The sequence below is a fragment of the Panthera onca genome, chromosome C1, assembly GCF_046562875.1.
Source record: "Panthera onca isolate mPanOnc1 chromosome C1, mPanOnc1 haplotype 2, whole genome shotgun sequence".
Classification (NCBI taxonomy): Eukaryota; Metazoa; Chordata; class Mammalia; order Carnivora; family Felidae; genus Panthera; species Panthera onca.
In genome coordinates, this window is record NC_138346.1 from 120,871,744 (window position 1) to 120,894,815 (window position 23,072).

The following is a 23,072-nucleotide window of genomic DNA, read 5'->3' on the forward strand; positions in this document are numbered from 1 at the left end:
ATCAAAGCAGTCCTTTTTCAAGTTTTACATTTTTTTCAGTTTGTTAAAATAGTAGATAATAAGTAATACAAGTTTACCTATGTAAATGTATATGACTTATAAATAATTGAAAATTAAAAGTTAAGCTATATAAAAGTTAAAATTTTAAAAAGTGAAGACAGTGCTCTTGAGTTTTCTGCTCAGGTTGCTGAGCAGAAGTTAACTGAGTTTCTACTTCTATCTACTTTGAGTAATTTTCTCTTGCAATACGTGGAGGATGTGAAGAAGGTAATGGCAGAAAGTGCGACAGAGAAATGTGTTTCTTTCACAGATCGCTGCCTCAACTTCCCCAATCCAACCGTCTCTTTGAGTTTACCGCCGCCGCCCCCCTGTTGGTCTGGTGTGGCATATGCAGGAGTGCTTTCGTAGAACTGCACAATTAAGAGGGACCTTAAAGATCATTTAAGTCTAATTTGCTGATTTTATAGATGAAGAAACTGAGGCACCGATTGAAGGGCAATATATTTTTATTGTAGAATGAAGAAACATTAAACCAGCCCTAAACAGTATTAAAGTAATAAGCTCAGAAACTCTTATTGCTCCATTTGTTAATTCTTCCAAAACATATTGAATTCCTTACTTTTTTGGTTGGGCATTAATTGGATGCTATGAATATGGTATTGAATAAGACATTCCCCACATTAGGGAGTTTACAGTCTATTTAGAGAATCAGATAATATAATACTATTGCTAGCTTTGCAGTAACATGAGTAAACAAAGTGTTGTTGGAACATTTAGAAGGAGGCTCCTTTTCCGCTTTGGGTGGAGGGTGGTAAAAGAAAGCCTCCTCATTGGGGTGAATTTTGATATGAGCTCTGAAGAACACTTAGGCAAAGAATTGAGGGAAAGGGTGTCAGGACTATAAAAGCAGCATGTAAAAGGGTTTTGAGGCAAGAGAACAATGGCACAAAAGTCTTCTGCATAGGCCCTTATAGCTCTGTATGTTTCTCCCTTTTTCCAAGTGGCTGGGGCTCCTTGCATACATAGGTAGTCACGTGTCTCTGTGGGCCATTCATTACAGTCAGTACATTTTGCCTTAGCTAGTTGTTAGTCTCATGCTTATAATCTGGCTCCTCTACTAGGCTCTAAGCTCCCTTTAGAGGAGCGGCTCTATCATTGTTTTCCTGTTTGACGTACGACTCAATGCTTAGGACACAGATGACCAGCAGATGTTTATGCCTTGCATAAATGTTTATTGTCTTAACACAGCCTTCTGGTTCTTCTCTGTCCAGACTCTACAATCTTCTAATTTTCTTAAGCTCCTTCTGGAATCTGTAACATGTCTGTGACCTCTTACTGGTTTATTAGCTACCTCTGTGGCCAGTCTGAGAGCTTCTTCTAATCTGCAAGTTTCACTAACCTAGTTTGCAGAAGTTTACATTCGTGAGGTATATAACAGCATGTGCTTTAAAGGAACTGATGTCAAAAACTGATTGGGGGTATATAATTGAGTGACTATTCAATTTGATTTAAATTAACTCGCCTAGTTCTAGCAAGGCCAAATGCCTCCCCTCCCCTCCAACATCCCCCTTTAAATAAACTTGGTAATACTGGGGCAGGGGGAGAGGGTAGCGGAGAGGCTAATGTTAATACTTTTGAGGCCTTATGCCAGTCATTGGTAGTGTAGCCAAAATAGAATAGTGACTCAAGCTATAAAAATCATTGTAAAGTAAGTCCTATCTTTATTTATTCTTTCTTTATCAAATATTTTGAGAATGCTGGTTCTGTCTGTGTCTCGCAAAACATTAGGCTATTATTCTATGATTGTCTGCCAAGTACTAGGGAAATTATAGAAATGGACGAAAGAAACTGAAATCCTAGGAAGCAGGAATAAGTGCTCTAAATGCAATGTAAATTTCTGGTATTAAGAACTCAATAGAAGGGGTAATCTGGAGCTGGAAGGGAGAAATAATGATTGAAAATGAGTCTCTACCAAGTTCTGCAAATCTGGACAGGATCCTGATAAGTCAGCGCAGTGTTGTCTCTCTTCTTTCATGCCTTTTCTTGTAAGAAAGCGTGAAGGAGAAGGAGGTATGTCATATTAGGGGCCTAGAATATGTGAAAGGTTTGGACAGCCAGTGGAAAATGTGGTAAGACTATACAAAAGAAATTAACAAAATGACTGGCATCGGTGGCAGATATCCAAAGTGTCCTGTATTTGCAACGTGCCCAGTTGTACATTTGTAGCGCACTGTCCCAGGGCACACGTTCGTATGCACATTTGCTTCTGTAAATAAAATGGGGATAGCGACAATATTGCACCTACTGCTCAGAGCCGTTGTGTAAGCCATTGATAAACATGACTGATTAGATCAGCAATTGAGAGCAATGAACAATAATTTGTGAGTTCCAGCTGTTGCCTAGTTTATGTCACTATCGTTTGCTGTTAATAATTTTTTTCTTTTTTGCAACAAATTTTGCAGACTGGCTCTTACAGAGGGTTTGCATGTTGTAAACTGAAATGAGTAAAGGTGGCTTCACGTTCACAGAAGATTCACTTTGACTAAGAAAGACTGCATGCCAAATGTGAAATGAAAAATAAATGTATCACATTTCGGCACAAATTTTCTTCGCAGTCTCATTTGGAAAAACGACGAGTTTCTGAGATTTGGAAATGTTAACCATTTTCAGAGTACCACTGAATCCATCATTCTACCAAATAATGCGGGGTCTTTTTGCCCACAACCCACAGTAAAAAGCATATATTACATGACAACACACTGCACATGGAAGCATACAGACACCTCACAGAAGCGAAAGCTTCATGAAACACTTTGCTCGCCCCTTATCACCTTCCCTAGTAATTGTTGCTCTAGCGTGTTTCCTTTTTATTGTGGTTGTTTTTAATTCTGTCCATAATCCACTAAACTAATTGCATAATTCACTGATGAGCTACCACCTGCACTTTGACAAATACGGCTCATTATAAGCTTTTTCTGACATCAGTTTCAACTTTGAAATAATAGTTTCTATCTAGTATAAATTTTCAGAATCACGTTTTGCATTTCTAACCCTGGCCCCTGGCTTAAATTGTGTTTCTCTTCTATTGATTAGGTATCAACATGGTTTTTTACCACCTTTTCTGTCTCAGGACTGAAGGACAAAATCCACCATGTGGACAGCCTCCACCAGCTATTTTCTGCCATATCACCAGAACAGATTGATTTTCCACCTTTTGTCCTTGAATATGATGCCAGGGTAAGAAGTTCCAGGAGTTCTCCCTCACCCGGTGTAGTATCTTAACTGCTCTATGGGGCACTGCTTAGGCGCACAGCATCCTTTTATTATAAGATGGTATTAATGCAATTCATGTGTTTTAGTAAACTTGACAGTATCATTCAACATTCTCTTCCTGCAGTAACTAGGAAAACGCTTTGTCCTAAGAGAGCTTTTTCCTCAGTTAACTTTTCAAGGGGAGATTTTTCTGCTGGTTTGAAGCCAACCCTTGCTTATATGGTCAGTTTTCTGCCACCTCTGCCGAATGTCCTTAAGATTGAATCGCTTTTTATCTACATAAGTAAGGTCAGAAGAATCTCTTGGTGTCTGACATTTTCAGCATTAATTCAAACAAGGTAGCCTATCTTAGTAGCCTTTACCCTGCTGCAAGTTTCATTTTGTTGAAAGTTTATCTAATGTTTTTAAGAACAAGCAACACTAGTATTATTATTACTTCTAGATGAATTTGTGAATATATCAAACACTAGTAAAGGGCTACTCTTGAGTTTCATTAAAGCTCTGTCCATCGCATTGTGTTTATTCTCACTACCGCTTTAGTAGTTAAAAACAAAACAAAAGTAAGTAACATGCTTGGCCAAAAGATCATCAGTCTCCTTATTTAACTGTTGCTGATTACATAACATTATGCATGAATCAGGGAATATATTTGAAGGTTATATTAAGCTTCAAATGGATTGTTCTTCCCCAATTATTGTACAGCATGTATGCACCAAAATAAATATTCTACAAGACATTTTCTCTCCACCATTTCTTTAACTTCAGCTATAATTCCTGTGTTCCTTTATGTGAAGAGCAAAGTATTTAATGTGTTCTAATGACTAATAAAATTTCGTATTTGGCTTTTGTGCAGAGAGGATTTGTAATTGGAGTAGCTGGATCATAGAAAGATTGTTGAATATGTGGAAGGGGGGGGAAGAATACCAATTTGTGTTCATGCAGATTGCTGGAGTAGAAAATAACTTTATTATTATTCTTTTGAACTATATATCACTCTTCTTAATAATTAAAAAAAATGGATAGCGGGAAATAAAAGGAAAGATACTAAAAGACATTTTGAGATCAAAAATTTGGAATGACTATTCAAAGCTAGTGTCTGGATTTATAATTTGTTTTCTGGGGTAGAACATACAAGTTGGATTGCATTGGTTAGAAAACCCAAACGACTGTTTTTTAAGCCAACACTTTCTATAATCTTAGGGGCCCATAAAACAGACTTTCGTTAAATATCAACACCACACTCTAGCTTGGTTTTGTTTGTCTGTTTTGTTTGTGTGCTTGTTTTAGGTTTTTCTTCTATTTTGTATATCAAATGCAGGCCTAATTAATGATGTGATTAATTACATTTTAATAAAACAACCTATAATGTAACACTTGGGTCATTGGATCATCTCTCTGTGCCTGTACTAGAGCTTTCTAAAATTGAGATATCAGGCCATCTATATATAAAGGCCAAAGAGAAGGACAAAAAAAGGGGAGAAACTAAAGGTGTCAGGAGACAATGTGGAAAGGGCTGGCAGAGGGCAGGTCACTAGATACTAGAGCTTTACATGTTACCTGCAGCACTTTGGCTCTGTGGTCAGTGGGGAGTGTTCTACAAGGGAGAACTGCCATTATATTTCTGTTTAGAACCATGGCAAAAGCAACAGTGCAGAACGTGACTGGAGAAGGATAACACTAGAGGCAGGGAGACAAGGAAGAGGCGAGTAGAGGATCGGAGGAGAAAGGAGACTAGAGCTGGGGCAGCAGCAGTGCTCATGGCAAGGGCTTGAAGATCTTAGATTTAGAAGTAGACATTTTAGGAAATGAAACCCACAGCATTTGGTGGCTGAGGAAGCCATTCAGGAAGATGAAAGGGCAAAGATGCCTAAAGTGACTACCAGAGCTTCCGCCGTGGGAGACTTGGTAGATGGCGTGGCCGCCACCCCAGAGGGGCATTTTGGAGGAAGAGCATGGGGGGCAGGGGCAGTGTTGGAGTGGGAGAGAAGAGACAGGCGGTGTGTTTGTTCAATTTGTGACACTGCGTTTGAGGTGGCCCGTGGAACACTGAGGTGGAGATCCAATAGGTGGTTGGTTATTGCCTTGTAAGGAAACATTTTCTCTTGCTAGGAAGAATTGAAAGTATGATTAGAGAAAAGGAAGTAAGTATGGAGTTGGTTAATTTACTGGCATGTTCAGTCATGCCTTGCACATAGTAGGTGTGATGTGGCGTTTGTTGTTGGCAGGTCTCAGCGGGCTTCTATTTTCTGGGTCTTGTGTGACTTAGAATAGTGACATAAGTTTTATGGGAATGAAAGGAACCTTTGAAGGTAGTTAGAAGGTAATTTTTATCTATCTGTATCAAAATGGTACGGAGACGATTTCAGACAGGGAGCTAGCCAGTCAGCACTCTTATAAATGTAGTCGAAGAAGAGTATACAAGTTTACCTGGCGACAGTTCTTCAAAGTTCTTTGACTGTTTCCAGAAATAGAGAAAATAGATTGCACGGCAGTCTCTTGCACAGTGTGAGACTAATGTAAAAAGCTCTATTTCATAGCATTAAGAATTAGATTTGCCCTTCCTACTTTATCACAATTTAATGTGGATGTAAGAAACCTAAAACAATATGGTAGTCGAATGGAACGGAGAAATCTTAAAGACAGACAGTGAACCATTTCCTTTCAGATGAACTTCAAAGTTGATTTATTTGTTGAGGCATGTTTCATAAGCATAGCTTCCATGCGTGTTGCAGATATAGGATTGGTTAGTATGAAAGATCTTGATGGGCAATTCTGAAATACAAAACAAAAACAAAAAGGCTTTCCTTAACTTTTTTTCAAATAACATGAAAGGCAGCCAATCCTAGGATTTGTTTCTACCTAATTTCTAGAAATGTTTTTAATATCTGGTCAGATTTGTAATCAGAAAGTAAGTTTTCCTAGATATTCTCTTGTTTTCCGGGCTAAGGTCCCAAGATCAATTCTTGCCCTAGAGCATCTGCTCTGAAGAATATTAGAGCTTTTGATTCCCTTAGATAACATTTAGCCACCTACTGGGTTCAAAACCAGATACATTTAATGCTCTGTCATAACCAGTAATGTAAATGTACTGTAAAGCAATGCTATTTTCATCTGTCCGCCATTCTGCTTTCCTAATTATTATCTACACTGGTGCTAAACAATTCTGTTTATGATTTACTGACAAGTTTTTTGTCAAATACTTTCCTTAGATATGAGAAATGAATCCTAAGTCCAATAAGTATAATCAAAGGTCCATCTACCATAAAGTGAACTGTCTTCATTTTTTTATTAAGATAAAGTTAGCCAAAATGAAGTCAGGAAATTTGCCCTTACTCTTGTTTTCCATCATTCTATATTAATTTAAGATGCAGCACACAGTAAGACAATACAGTCTAAAAAAGTAATCTGGGCGTTAGATTTGAATAGACGAGGATTTAAATTCAGACTCTTCTGGTTACCGCTGGCTGGCCTTAGGTGAGTTCTGCAAGCTGTGTGATCCTTGGTGTCTTGTTCCGTAAAAAGAGGATGTTATCTACTTCATGGCATTATGTGAGAATATGAAGGGATAATGAAAGGGAAGTGCCGATAAAGGGTCTGGTACATAGAATTAAGTATTAAGTAACAAGGTTATTTAAAAATATTACCATCCTGATTACCTCTGCCTACTCTACACCAGCTCTGACTGACTCCAGCGGACCTGGTTTGATGGCTGAGGGCCTTGCTCAGGGCCACGCATGTGCTAGACATTTTACAGAGGCCATATCGCCGACTGTAAATCCCGTTCTTTCACATTCCCATTTGAATTGGTTTGATTACTTAATGTTCTTGTCTTTTTTTTTCTTCCACAGGAAAATGGGCCTTACTATACATCTTATCCCCCATCACCAGATTTGTGACCTGCCATCTTTTAGCGCTACTGGTTTCCAGGGACGTCACTTGCTCCACGAATTGCTACCTATTGAAGTGATATTCATTTTTGCTCTTCAGATCCAGAGAGCCTTTTGTCCCCACCTCTCTGGTATTTTTTTATTGACTGTATATTTTCTGGCACATAAGCAATCTGAAAATGGTAGGCCATTCCGAACTGCACACTTATTTTAAATTTGTATATTTGTATCAAATGAAAATGTTCATTTTTAGAGGGTTGTTAATAGAAATCGGGGAGCAACTTTTGAGTATCTTCAGTTTCCTGAGAGGACACTAGATTCTCCATTAGACCAGCCACCGATGTTTTCCATGCCATCTCTCTAACATTGCACGCTTCCTTTGTGTACTTCACTGTTTCTCAAAATATATAGAACCAGTGTGTGCTGACCATAGATGCACTGTTTGCTTCAGATCCTGGCACTACATTTTATGCAGATAATTTGGTTATGATGAAAGAGAATTGTCTGGGATCAAGGATGTGGAAATGTATCTGATCAAAATACCAAAATCATTAGCAAAATATAGGTCTTGGAATCTTACTGCGCTAGTTAAGACGAAGATTTAAGGACGAAAGTTCCTTGGATTTATGATTTGTTAAGATTGCCACCGTTCTGGTCTCAGTAGTGGAGGACAATAAGACCATATCTTCCGCCTTTTTCCTATAATCATGGATGATTTGGTTGCCTTATTTTAGAGGACTTCACTTATTAGTACTCTTAAGTGAAAGGTATCTCTTAGACTCCATCAGTGACCCTTTCGAGAGCGTGGTCTTCCCAGAGGTGTGATTTTGTTTGGCTCTTAAAGCTACTCCCTCTAAGGACATTTCCTCACAGTGTCTCTTGAGTTGCCTACATCAATATGGAGGAAGTTTGTTGCAGCAAACGAAATTCCTGATCGCATTTGCCACTCAGACTCTATTTGTGCCTTAGCTTGTTTATGAATAAGAACCAGAATTACGATACCTACCTCACAGAGGTATCCTAAGAGCATTTAGAAAGGGCTTTTGATGCCTTTGGGTGCAAAATGCCAGCAGAGCTTATGTAGGGTGTCGTTTCGGTCAGTCTTTAAATGATAATAAATGGGTACTACCAGGCACTCCTCTTGTCCTTGGCACCTTCTGAGTCATTTTTCTTTTCGTGGGACAAGAGCTGCTAGTGAGAAATCCCAACCGTGAGGACCTCCTTCCTACTTTGTCCAGAATTTCTTCTGGCCTGCTCCTCCCCCAGTGCCACACTTTAACAAGAGGCATGTGTTAGCCATTTTAAACATTTCTTCTTGAATTAAGGTCAAACCACTGTCATTTCCGTCTGGTTGTCTTCATACTCCTTTTTGATTCCTACGCCATGCCCCTCCCTCAGTCCATCCTGTACATTGGCGGTTCAGGGAAGAAAAAGTAGAACCCTTCTGTTCCAGTGTGTTCAGGATCAGTGCTTCCAAAGGTCCCATACATCTGTGCCCAAGTTAATCGTTCAGTGGCGATAAAGGAAACCTCCTCCTTTTATGACAGAGAAATTCCCCTATAGTTGTATTAGCCCCATTCAAGTAACAGGGGGCTTTACATTTCTTCGATAAACCCTCTTCTCTTTTGTATGTACTGGACACATTTGCTTTGCATCAGATATCAAAGCCACTTAGCTCCTTATATGTGCTTATTTGGTAAGAGTTTCCTGTTATGTTCCCTAGGTCATCAGGTCCAGACAGCCAATCAGTTGGCTGGTATTAGGCTTCCTCCTTCCTCTCTGATAGCACTGCTTTAAATCCCTTAAGCTTTGAGCTTTAAAAATCTGAAAAATTATCTTCATCTTCTCCAGGCTATTATTAGATCAGAGTTGGGGTCACTGGGAGCGGTCATTAAAAATATACCACCTTTTCTTTTTTGAAAGTGGACTGGGCTACCTCCAGTTGGCATCTGGCCTGAATCATTTCCTCTGTAGATAATAGAGGCTGCAAACTACTTTGCCGTTCAAAAGGAACTAAAATTATTGGAAAGAATAATTTGGAAAGAATGTCCCTCTGCTATATTCATATGAGTATATTAATGTCTAGTAACACAAGCAAGATTCTACATATAGTGAAATTCTGGTTCAATTGATATCCTAGGGTATAAAGGTAATATGAAAGTATATACATATCAGCCCCATTTCACAATTTAATGGTGTCCAAAGATAAGGGCTGTACTTTTCAGTGAAACTAAATTTGGTATGGGACCAAGCTCATGCTTTTATAGCTGCCTAGAGTGTTATATAATGAAGTTGTTTCAGCGCATTAAGTCCTACGAGGGGAACATAGTGACCTTATGGTGAAATGATCATGTAAAGTTCAGTATGTATCTGCCTTTGTCAACAGGTTGCGTTGTCTGGATAACATGCCATTTTCCAGGGACGCATTAGAGGATAAAAGGGTGACTGGGTGGAGATGAGCACTAGCATCTGATGTTAATTCAAAGCCCCACCAAGTCTTTGATTTAATCCAACTTCAGTCATGCCAGATGCTAGTCGAATTGAGGAAGAAACAACTTCTAAAATTTTAATTTAATTCATTAATTCATCCAAGGCATAATAGGATTTTTTAAACAAGTACATTTCTTCAGCATATATTTGGGTTCTTCTTAACTCCTCAATATCCAAGTTTCTTGCTAGCGAAAATAACGTCTGGGAAAAAAACTATCTTTATTAGACTCCTAAAGCTTAGAGATCAAGTGGTTTCAAGATTTTCTTTTCTTTAATATACATCTTATTTCACTGGCTGGTGCTCTGTTCTATTTATTTTTTCAAAGGAATCCAAGTAGTTTGAGACCAAACAACAGGATTTTTAATTTTGATAGGAAAAATGGATACAGGTTTTTGATCACATATCTGAAATCTGAAAGGATTAAAATATCTTGCATTTCTAGAGAGGGATGAGAGTAACCACTCCAGTAGAAGAACAGGGCCTGACTATTTCTCCCTGTTCTCCATTTGCTTAGATATTGTTTAATGAATTCATACTGTAGGTAATGGTTTCTTTTCTTTGCAGTAGTTAATAAGAAAATGATAAAATGTGGTTTCGGTATAAGCTACAAATCGCTCTTTGTGTTTCCCCTGATTGTGTATGTATATATAGAGAGAGTTTATGTTGATTAATATATGAATAGAAATTATTAGAATTTGAAGTACTAGAAGGAGGACTGTATTTTAAGACCAGTGGATTGATTGTATTAATGACCCAGAGGACTATAAGGTAGCAGCATATACACCTCTAAAATTGGAGCTGGCCAGTGAGTTTCAGATGGTAGTTCTCTTAAGTTATGGTCATCATAGTCCATATGCACTAGAATGTTTTACCTACACTGGCACTGATATACCTCATGGTACGTGATTGACTCTGGTTCAGGATTGCCTGAAACCATGAAAGATTAAAGGAGGACTCTACCTGTGATCTAGGTCATATCAGAAACCCAGAGATTATAAGGATTACCCAGTAGGCCAAACCCTATATATATATACATATACATATACATATACATATACATATCCTATATACATCTACCTTCATACATATGTATGTGAATATATATGTGTGTACACACACACACATACACACACACCCAGTAATCCACTTTGCATCACATTCTTTGAATGTGGTTTCTATGGCCCATATGTAGATAACACAGAGCAATAAATAACATAGTTCAAGCTTTGATTCTATCAGAATAGCCCTTAAGCAGATGATATCAAGGTCACTTTATATATTAGTGGCTCTTTTGGATATTAGTTAATTTTGTTTTCGTTGCTTCCAGGAATAGTATCTAATCTTTTTACATGAAACAAGCATGAAATGTATAGGGTCACTGAGTTCAAGAAGAAAAACAGATATTCTATAGGTGAATTACACTAACAAAATCGTAACTGCTGAATGATCTAATATTTTTGTTGAACGGTTAAAATTAATACATTTTGTATATACAATCATACTTTTCCTTTGCGATGTGTTTTGTTAGTGTAAGCGCACAGTCATCATAAACTGAGCCAGCACTTTGTTAGACCAATTCTTGTGGGCCAAAATATTTAAATAAGAGTTTAACATATGTAAATGATTTTAATTGCTGTTGGGCACAGAAGACCCAAAAATGTTTTCTTGACATGATCTTAAAATGTGTTTATTCAGAATTCAGAATGCTTTTATGAATATTTTATTTTACTTTTTTTTTTTAATGTTTTTTTTGAGAGAGAGAGATACAAAGCGTGAGCAGGGGGAGGGGCAGAGAGAGAGAGAGGGAGACACAGAATCCAAAGCAGGCTCCAGGCTCTGAGCTGTCAGCACAGAGCCAGACGCAGGGCTCGAACTCAAAGACTGCGAGATCATGACCTGAGCCAAAGTCGGAGTTTTAAGCAACTGAGCCACCCAGGTGCCCCTGAATATTTTACATTTAAAAATATATTTTGGTCTTTCCGAAGTTGAAGTTAGATCCCATTACTCTGTAAATATAGCTGATGAAGAGCCAGTAGTAAAATGGTAGTGTTTATATTGAACCATAGGGTGGGATAGTTTGTTTTGGTCATTTACACCTGGATTTTCTATAATCACCAAAGTTAACCTATGGAGTTAAATGCAGTGAATTTTACTGTCAACCTTCTCTACGGGGACTTGGACTAGTGTTTCTCAAACTTTAATGCGCATACAATAAATCATCTGGCAATATGTCAAAATCCAGATTCTGATCCAGTAGCTCTGGTGTGGGGCCTGGGATTCTCAGTTTCTAACAAGCTCAGGTGATTATCAATACTCCTGGTCCCAAGACCACAAGGAAAAGAGCCAAGACTATATTCAGCTTCCATATTTTCCCTGTTTCGAGGAAAGGAGACATAACTATCGTAATCCTTTCTGTGGGCCAGGCACTCCGATTCATTATCTCATTTAATCCTCCTACAAATCCTGTGAGGTCGATGGTGATAGAGAGGTTAAATGACCTGCTGAAGCCCACGCACACAAGCAGTGCATGACAGAGGCGTGTTTCTCAAACTTGAATAATGCACATCCCCTTTTAGTAAGGAGAGGTTGTCTTAGTTCCTCAGTGTTTACTCCATTATTTATTATGTTATCTCAGTATATATAAAGCTATGTATAATGCTTTACGCTTATAGTTCTTGCACAATTATAAAACCAGAAGAAGTTTATAGATTAGATACAAGCAAAACTATAAAACTAATACAACTTAAAGTAACCTTAACGAAATAGGATGGACAACGATGTTTTGCCCAAACAGAACTGTCAACCGTAATGTGATGATGGTACCGAGCCCTGTAGCACAGGTTCCTTCAGGCTCAGCACACACCCGCCCTGTGCTGTGTGTGCTGCGTAGCGACTCAGCTGTCTCCCCTGTGTGTCTCAGTTCAGACTGTTCCTTTCATTTGTTTAGCACATAGTGGTATCACTTGGCCTTCATCTAGCTTGAATGTATCGTTCCCCTATTAAGTCAGCCACTGTTCTCCATAAGCCTTCCGCAGCCAAAGCAGAACCCAGCTTTAGTGTGCAAGTAAACATAAATACGAACGTAGGCACTTAAAACGTCCTGGCAAAATTGGGTTTTAAAGCAGTTTATGTTAGTAAACTAATATCCGGAACATGAATATTAATTATTTTGAAGTTTTTCATCAGCATGAAAAGTGTCTAATTCTCACAGTAAACTCATGGATTCCCCCAACCAAACACACACACACACACACCCACACCCACACACTCACATTCCCCCCCACCGTTCCCCCCACCCCCTGACCCAAGAATTTTTAAGGATGGTTAGTTAATATTGGTGCTTTGGCCCCTAACACACCTGGGTTCAGACCTCAGGCATGGTTCTCCACCTTTCTGAACCTCAGTGTTTCCATGTGTTCAACAGGGATAATAATACTCATTGGATAATTAGAAAGAAATGCAATAATGCTCATAAAGCATGGATGGTTAAGTGTTTACAGAAGGTAGCTACCATTGCTTTGATTAGAAATAATAATAACTGGGGCACCTAGGTGGCTCAGTCGCTTAAGTGTCCAACTCTTGATTTCGGCCGAGGTCATGATCTCACAGTCATGAGATTGAGCCCCGTGTCAGGCTTCGCGCTGGGTGTGGAGCCTGCTTGGGATTCTCTCTCTCCCCCTCTCTCTGCCCCTCCCCCACCTCAGAATAAATCAATACTGAAAAAAAAAAGAACAACTAACATTTGAGGACTTAGTATGTGCCTTCTACATTGCCAAGCTCTTTATATATGTTACCTTCTACATTGAGAGAGAGAATCAGGATTCAAATCAAAGTCTGATTTCAAAACTCATACTCTTAAGTAATAATACAAAGCATCGATATAAGTTGCTTATTTAACAAGCTTATTTAATTTTAATTTGTATTTTCTCAAAAATACTATAAAACTAATGATGTTTCTCTGGATGGGATGTGGCTAAGGTTTTTTGTTTTTTTTTTTTGTTTTTTTTTTTTCAACGTTTATTTATTTTTGGGACAGAGAGAGACAGAGCATGAACGGGGGAGGGGCAGAGAGAGAGGGAGACACAGAATCTGAAACAGGCTCCAGGCTCTGAGCCATCAGCCCAGAGCCTGATGCGGGGCTCGAACTCACGGACCGTGAGATCGTGACCTGGCTGAAGTCGGACGCTTAACCGACTGCGCCACCCAGGTGCCCCCGCTAAGGTTTTTTTAAACAATTGTGTAATGTGCTAAGAAATTGACACAATAAATATGAATTGTTTTTCAAGGCTATCATGCTAGGTTGTGGTCCAGTAAAAGTGTATTAGGACCGTTAGGCTCAGCTTGTACATTAATGTTCTCTTGCACATTTAACATCTGTAACTAATGATAACATGAGATTCTTCCTGAATCTCGATATAGCTTTTTTGCAGAAAAAAAAAAGAATTCCTCCCCCTCACCACTATTACATTCTTTGATAGTTCTGAGAAATAGTCTGCAGACATCTTAATTTTCACCTGTGAGACATATGTTTAAAAATTGCCCTGTCCTTTAAAATAGTTTCAAGTAAGTTTTTTACCTTCTCCTAGTTTTCTAAAATAAATTCTGGAGTTCTGAAAAGAACTCCAGATATGAACAAGCATATCTATAGGCTGGGTTTTTACTGTTTTGTGGTTTTTTTCTAATTGGGTGCTGGGAGAAAATACCAGGAGAGAGTTGTAAGAGGAACTCATTTATTAACAAAGATAGTATGTATCAAAATCAAGTTCTTTCCCTACTTCCTAAAACATACTTGCACAAATTATTAAGGCAGTGGAGATACATGAAACATGAGGCTGCCACTGAATTTTGTAAGGTCTGGTTTTAAAAATATATATATTTTCTTTATGACATCCTATATAAAAGCATAATAATAATCTATGTCGTGGAAATTATTGTTTCTGATCCAGCCTCTTTTCCCCATCTGCAAGATCTTTAAGTTCAATGAATGTATGGCTCTCCATCAAGATAGAAAAGGTGTCCTCTCTGCCTTATCCTGTAGCCCAGCATTGGAAAATTGTTCTGGCTTCACATTACAGATAAGGCCCAGTTTTACCTGCTTTTCTCCAGTTTTAGCAGCCTGTTACTTGATTTGGGTTGTAAGCCCTACTTCAAGTTATTTTTCCTCTTTCTCTTATTAAAGGCAAATAAGATCAATTCGTTATAAGTTTGGATGGAATGGCCTCTCGTCTTTGAATTTTAAAAAAAATCCAAATTTATTTTTTTATAAGGAGGTATCCAAAGCATTTGACCATTTCATTATGTCTTCTAGTTGAGATGTGTCTGACATTTTCATTTTGAAATGCTTATTGTAAATGATAACGTTGGTTGTTTAACACATTGTCTTACGTGGGTTGTTATCTGTGAATTTTATTTCTAATAGCAAAGTAAGTGTTAAAACTTACTGTGAAAGGGGCATAGGTTCTCAAACAGATGAGGAAGTAGAGGGCCAGGCAGGTTAAGGCAGCAACGTTGCGCTCACAGCCAGATCATGGCGATAGTAGGTAGTTTCAGGATGACCTTGCCATCTATAGCTGGAGCCCTTTGGTTTAACTATGTTTGCATGGCCCCTTGCCTTTGACATTCCCTCTGAGACCTCTAAACAAGTTTTGTTTTGTTTTTTTTAATTTATTATTTATCATTTATTTTTTTATCTAAGTTGCATTTGCTCAGCCAAGTTCCCTGGGAGGACCAGAGTTCAAGAATTAGCAGCAGAGTTATCAGTCAACTTAAAGTTAGGTAAGTGAATGCACAGTTCACAGTTCACAGCGGACATGCTGCACAGTTGTTTTCTTTGTAAAACACTTAGTACAAGACCAGAACTATGAGGTGCTATCATTTCCTTGTTGAATCCATCCTGTTGCTATGGAAAATGTCTTAGTAAAGTCGGTTTGGAGCCTCAGGTACCCCCATGGGAGTTACACAAGGAGTGAGAAAAAGGCAAGAACCCCATTTTTTTTTTTTTTTTTTTTTTTTTTTAGTTTTTAGTGGAGTGGCATAGGGTAAGATTACTCTGCATCTGGGGCTTTTTGTTTGTCTTGTTTTTATGTTTATATAATTTATTGTGACATGTATCAAAATCAAGTTGTAAATATAATACCATCCTATATTATATTCTTATGGATATAAAAGCTCTCGTGACTATACCTATTTCTATTCAAGTTTTATGGAGTATATCCTTTATTGGTATATGCATTTTTTTTATTTTCTCTTTACGTTTTTTGGCATCTTTATTGAAATGTAATTCACATATCATAAAGTTTATCCATTTAAAATGTATACTTCCGTGGTTGTTACTATGCTCAGTGTTATACAGCCATCACCACCATCTACTTTTAGAACATTTTAACACCCTAAATGGAAGCCCCATACCCATTAAGAGTCATTCTCCATTCCCACTCCCCTCCACCCTTCCTCCTGCGTTGTTTGGACTTTACTCCTCCCTCTAAGACACAACTCCATGTTGCACGATTGGTAGAACAGTGTCTCAATAAGTATCTGTTGAATGAATTAATACCCACATAGGTCCCTAGCTATAGCAACTGAGGAGTAATTGAAAGGGCAGTGGAATCAGTGTCAAAAGACTAGATTCCAATCCTGACTGATGCTTACCAGCAGTGCTGTTGTGGCTGTGGAGTCACTTAGCCGTACTAAGCCTCAGTTTTCATACCTATAAAACATTGATAGCAGTGTCTACTTCACAAGATGGTTGTGAGAATCACCCGAGAAAATATGGTCACAACACTTGGCGCAGTGCCTGGCCCACACTAAGAAAGTCACTGACGTTTGTTCTTGGTAAAAGAGAAACCCCTAGGTTGGTGACCGGGGGAAATGCCAGCTACCAGATTGGACATGAGAGAAATCTGGCAGCAGGCATTTGCCCTGGTCGCCAACCTAGGGGTTCCAAGTAGTGGCATAGCTCCTTCTTATTGCCATTCTTCCCAGTTTCCTTCCTCACGAGAGAGAATTCTAAAGTACAACTTCCAACTGTTCACTCTCCCTTGACCTCCCAACTGCTGCCTCTCCCATTTCCTCTCCAGCACGATCGCTGCGTCCTCCTCACGTGTGGTGTTGATTCTCACATAGTAGCTACTCCATAAGCTACTTTGTACAGAAGCGAGCGTGTCCAATGTCAATGCCTAATTTAGGCAACTGACAGCCTGGGACTGATTGCCAGGCCTTTCAGGGACAAGGGGACGTATTTAACTCTACTTTTCTCTCATAGCCACCACCTCCCCCTGCCTCTAGAGTTGCCTTAGCAGATTTCCTATACATCTTACAAAAACATCCCTACACAGTAGTAATGAAATAATAGCAGCTGTCATTTACAGGATACCAGACATTGCAAATATATTATCCCTAACTCTTAAAATAAACTTGCAGGTTAGATTATTTCCCCCCATTTTACAGAAGAAAAAAAAGAGAAGAAACTGGGAGCAGTAAAGAAACTACCCATCAGGTAATTTTAGGGAATACGTTTTGGAAAGGCAGAGAAGATTGGGTAAATCTATCTATACAGAGTGTCTTCCTTAAGCTATCAGGCTGTCCATTGTATGGCATTTGTCTGGTATATAGCAGCATAGACCTCAATTCAAATCCCAGCTCAGCCGTTTTCTGGCTGTGTGACCCAGACACGTCTCCCAACCTCTTTGAATTTCAGCCCTCTTATATGTAAAGAGTACTTACCTCTTAGAGTTATTCTGAGGATCAAATGACTTAATACTTCCAAGTCTCATAAACACTAGCTGGTGTCTCATTTAAGTATTCTAATTGCTGTGATCAAAAATGTCTCACTTTCCAGACTTAATCTTGGCTCTTTAATCTTAAATTATGTCACATTCCCAGTTCAGAAGATGATGATGTATTTGGTATGTCTTTCCTTCAAGAGAAAATGACATTTTAAGTCAGGAGTTGGCAAACTTTTTTGGTCAAGGGCCATATCATAAATATTTTAGGCTTTTCAGGCCATGTGGTCTCTGTCACAACCATTCAGCTCTGCCGTTATAGCATGAAAGCAGCCACGGACAGTACTTGAGCAAATGGGTGTGCCTGTGTTCAATAAGACTTTATTTATGGAGACTGGAATGTAAAGTTCAACTAACTTTTCAAGTGTAACAAAATAATATTTTTCTTTGTTTTCAACCGTGTAAAACTATAAAAGTACGCTCAGCTTGAGGGCCATGTGAAAATAGGCAGCGGGCCACCGTTTGCCAACCCCCATTTTAAATAATTCAGTGTTTCTCTAAAACTGATGAATCCAGTAGAGGCCTAATTAAGAAAAAGCAATTTGGAGAAAGAAAAAATCAAGAGCCAGTCAGTGTATCAACTAGCTAGCGCAGATCAGAGCTATGTATTGATCACTCCCTTGCCTAACACAATTCATGCAACCCCTTTGAGCTTAACCTTTGTATCTACGAAAATGAAGATAGCGCTACCTCTGACCTACGCCTACTTCCTCCGGGCGATGGGAGTTTTATAATAATTATTATTTATTGTATTTATACCTTTGTACTAGATATTTGACTCATTTTTGTTCTTATCCTCTTATTCCTACTTTACAGATGAAGCAGGGAGGCTCAGAGAAGCAAAAAACTTGCCCAGGGTTCTCAACCCCATAAGCCTGCCCAACCCACTCAGTAGAATACAGACTGCATGGGAAGAGGGAGCTCATTGGACTCATTACGTGCTATATGCCCAGTGCCTAGCCTAGTACCTGGTATATAACGGACATTGCATAAATGCTTGTGCAATGAATGAATGAACGAACAGATGAATGAATGAATGAATTTTCCCTTATGCCAGTGGTTCTTCATCTTTTCTTAGGTCAGGGACACCTCTGAGAAACTATTTTAAAGGTCTGGATCATCTCTCCAGATAAATATCAAACTAAGAAACCTTACATTAAGTATTTGGCCAACTATTGAAAGAAGATGCTGTTTATGTGTTCTGAATAATGTTGATCAGAGTTCTTTTCATAAGTATGGAAACAGGATTGGGAGATGTCTTATTTCTTTCCTTTTCTTGAAATAATTCTATCAAGGGCACTAAACATTAAGGCCTAACATGTTTTCTGTAGTCACTCATGGCTCCCAGGCATATTTCTCAAAACTTGATTCCCTTAAAAGTCACTTTCTCAAAAATTACCACTTAAAAAATGACATTTATTGGTCCCAAGTGCTTCAACAGGAAAAGTGAGAAACCACAGCCTGTTAGGACTAACATGCAATTTTTTGCCTTCAGAAATACAGTTGTGAGGGTAACATTCAACAGCTCACTGCTCAGAAGCCACCTGGATCTGCGTCCAGCGTGTTACTCAGGATTGGCCTTCTGCTGCTTCTCCTTCTTGTCATTTACTTACCACATCGCATTCCATACCATGGTCTCCTGTTAAGGAGAGAGAGGGTTATTAATATTCAGACATTAAATTCAGATGTTACTGATTTTTATTTTCTCCTCTAAAGCATCTGCCGTTTACATACTCATCATTTACATCAGAACCTTTAGGTCATGACTCATTTCAGGTAAACTGTGAGATTAAGGGTATTTTGTTTTCACAGAGTGCTATAAAAACAAAGTCTGTTGCTGTCGGAGACTTAAAAAAGAACATTCAGGTACTGCATTCACTTGCTCCTCCCTTTGCACTCCCATTACTGCACCCCCCCCCCCACCACCACCAGCCCTTGACCCCCGCGAAAGAAGTTGCTTTCTAAAACATGAGTGTTACCGTGTTTCTGGGATAAGTCACTCTATTCACGCTTTGGTCATGTCGTGCCATTTAATATTCCCCATGGCAGTTACCGCCAGGGCTCATATTCAACCACATCAATTGTTAAAAGTACCAAAATAGCTGCCATCCTGAGCCCTGCAGGTGCCCTTTACTACCCCCATCCTTCCCCCAGGTTCCCTGGATCTCCACACAATCCTAGCAACTAAAGGGTTAATACCACCTGCCCTTCCAGAACCCTATGCCAAGACTATGGCTAGCACCTCTTCTGATTGGTCAGTGCCACATTTATTAAATACTACATTTATTGCCATATTCATATATATATATATATATATATATGAATATATAGGTCATATATATATGAATAGATATATATGTATATATATATATATATGAATAACTAGGGACATAGACTTTGTTTTGTTCATTGCCGTATTCTCAATATCTCCTTGAACAGTCTCTGACATGTAGTAGGTTTTTAAATAATTGCTGAAAGAAAAATGTATTTATGCTTATGGTATCCAAGAAGTAAGATCTGAAGCAGGAGAATCACTTGGTCAATCAGGATTTGGGAACTACTTGATGAGTCCTAGGAACAGGAAAGGCATAAGAATTAAGAGGATCCCCATATAATACATTTTTATGGATAGCCAAATTTTCTTTCCTTTGGTTAGCAACTTTGCTTCACAACATTAACTCTCAATAATTTGCTTCCCCCCACCCCAGGGAAGGGCTGTTAGGTGAGGATTGGGTTTCAGGTCCCAAATTGCCTCATTAATGACCAAATACTAGACCTGGAGGTAGAATCTGATTTTCTACCAAGCCAACAAGATGTGGAAACCTGTGGGAAGGCTCTGAGGTGATGAGACAGCCTTGCAGAGGAGTTTTGTGCAGTCTTCTAGGATGGTGGAGACTGAGTCACCCATAAAATGAGCCAGAAAGCCCAAGTGGCCAGAGCCGTTTCTGTCCTTCCCGACAGCTGGGCCTTCACACACACACACACACACACACATGCACAGAGAGAGTGGGCACTGATGAATGCTTAATACCTACCCCTGGATCTACCCTCAGGTAAAGTTACCCCACACAAATCTGGGCACCGTCGTCAGCATGCCTCTCTTGCCAGGCTAGGAGACGGACAAGAGATGCTCGTGTCACATCACCTCGGCAGAGTCCAAACAATTCGGTGTGGTGCATTCTTAAGAATTCCCTAACACTTCCTGCCTTTCCTTCATATCCACCTGTGAATGTCTCTGAACTTCGGAAGCTATTCCAAGCCTATGCCATCCATTATTTTTTTATTTTTACTCTGTGAGATACAGTCTTCCACGTGTTCCAGATTTGTCTTTTTCAGTGTTCAAGGACTACCTGCTAAACCTGGCATTTTATAACTTGGTGATTATTTAGTTCCGCGCTCACCTCCCTAATGCCTCCTGTCTTCATGTAATCATCCCCAGATGAATGTAGCTCTTCAAGAGGCCCCGTGTGCTTGGGGGACCTGCCAGGCACCCGGATGCTAACCGTAAACTACCTCTTGGGTCCATTACTCTTCTCCATCACACCGAAGAGGTTCTCTATTTTCTCCCTCATGACAGCAAAATGATTGAGGTGGAACCAGATGGCACTCTGCCTCCTCGTTTCAGCTCCCAGGCCATAAACAAGTCTCCTGGTTTTGGTTCATTTAGTGCCAGGTGTTTTGCATTTTTGTTGTCTGTTGATTTCTCTGTTTAAAATGGCTCCCAGTGCAGCACTCGAGTGCTGTCTGGTATTCCTAAATGCAGGAAGGCTGTGATGTTCCTTAGGGAAAAAATAAATGGGCTAGATGAGCTCCGTTCAGGCATGAGTTGTACGGTGCTGTTGGCCACAAGTGTTAGTGAGTCAACCGTATAAGGGATCTTTAAACAGGAACATACTGGGGCGCCTGGGTGGCTTGGTCGGTTAAGCGTCCGACTTCAGCTCAGGTCATGATCTCTCGGTCCGTGAGTTCGAGCCCCGCGTCGGGCTCTGTGCTGACAGCTCAGAGCCTGGAGCCTGCTTCCGATTCTGTGTCTCCCTCTCTCTCTGACCCTCCCCCATTCACTCTCTGTCTCCAAAATAAATAAACGTTAAAAAAAAAAAACAAAAAACAAAAAAAACAGGAACATACAGAAAACAAAGTTACGGATTGATTGGTTGGTGAAAAATGTTTTGACCAGAGGCTCAGGGAGTGGAACCTCGTATTTCTCCTAGCAGCAGTGTTTCAGGATTCACTGATTTAGTGTCCCAGCACCTTTATAAAACGTAACTACCACAAACAATAAGAATCAGTTGCAGTTGTGAGCAACTGAATCCACTATATTTGTTCTACTAAACAGTTACTAGACACAAGTTTACTTACTACCTATTCAGAAAATCCTTGTTAAGCAGCTACCATGCACTGGGCTGTAGGAACACAGGCTTGCACAAGAGGGTCAGAGTCCTTAACTTCATGCATCTTCTAGCCTGATGGGGACATTTGTAAACATGCAAGACAAGTGTGAATCTGATGTTAACGACCAGTTCTGTCACAACAAGGGATAGACAAAATCCTTGGCCAGGAGGGACTAGGCAGATGTCTGTTCGTCAGTTCTTGCCCACCTATCCTGTCAGTCCTCCTATCTGTACTAAAATGTACTCACCTACCTGAAAGTTCCTCTTCACTCACTCCAGCATCCAGGGAGAACCTTGATAGGCAACAGGTTAATAGGTCCTTCCCCACTTACAAGAGAGCTCTGGGGAAAGCCTAGTCCAAGTGTTGCAAAAAGGTTATGTTTGGACATTAACTGATCACAGATGCTTGCATCACTGTAATGAGAATGACCAGGGCGCCCTCCTGGGCTGAGCAGGGAAAAGTTCTGGAATCTAATAGTAATAACTGGTGTATTTTGTATTTGCCTAACTCCCCATGGCTGCCCTATATCTGATGTTGGAATGTCTGGAAGCACACAGAGTCATTGATCCACTTATTGTAATAAATACACAGACTTTCTGCTTAATCAGGGCTAGACTGTGATTCTAAACCCTCTTGCTGTGCACTTCATGGTTTTCCATATGATTCTAAGAATCTGCCTCATCCAAAATGTCCTGGGTCACACTCCACAGTCTCTCTTTAAATACTGACATCTGCCCTTTGAACTTGTCTGGGGACCACGTGCCCATTCTCAGAAAGGGAGCCACCAACTCCCTGCTTGTATTTGTGATGGCTCAGTCCCTGCCAGCCTCTCCCTCTTCCAGCAGAATGTCATCAGGAGGCTAATACATGATTTATGAGAGCCTCATGCTCATCTAGATCCTTTCTCAGCATGCCGGTCTGTATCAGCCGTCTGCTTGTGTGATCCAGGATCGTGTGGGACCCCTCCAGTCCACTAGAGACAGGTGACCTTATTGCCCAGCAACAAATTTCAGAGACTTATTTGTCACTGAGTAGTTGCTCTGATTTCAAGTTTTAACATTCAGAATCTTCAAAAAAGATGCAGAATCTTCAGCTATATTTCTATTGCTACAGACATTTCTCTCCCTATTTGCTCCTTGGGAAATCCTTGCAGTAATCAGATTGCCCAATGTTAGACAATTCTTCAAACATGGCTTTGGATGCAGCCTGCTGTGTAATACTCCCTTTGCATTTTTGCAGTGAGAAAAG

General features: G+C 39.6%; 1 protein-coding gene across 2 annotated transcripts in view; it reads left to right on the forward strand.

Moving 5' to 3' along the window:
• GDAP2 (ganglioside induced differentiation associated protein 2) overlaps positions 1-15,966 on the forward strand; it is a 67,574-nt gene extending 51,608 nt beyond the window's left edge. For both annotated transcript variants that reach the window (XM_060626301.3, XM_060626302.3), the window contains exons 13-15: positions 3,094-3,237; positions 7,122-13,629; positions 13,873-15,966. In XM_060626301.3, the coding sequence (XP_060482284.1) occupies positions 3,094-3,237; positions 7,122-7,169 (192 nt within the window). In that variant the 3' untranslated portion in view covers positions 7,170-13,629; positions 13,873-15,966. The remainder of the gene's footprint in view (positions 1-3,093; positions 3,238-7,121; positions 13,630-13,872) is intronic.
• Positions 15,967-23,072: the final 7,106 nt, after the last annotated feature.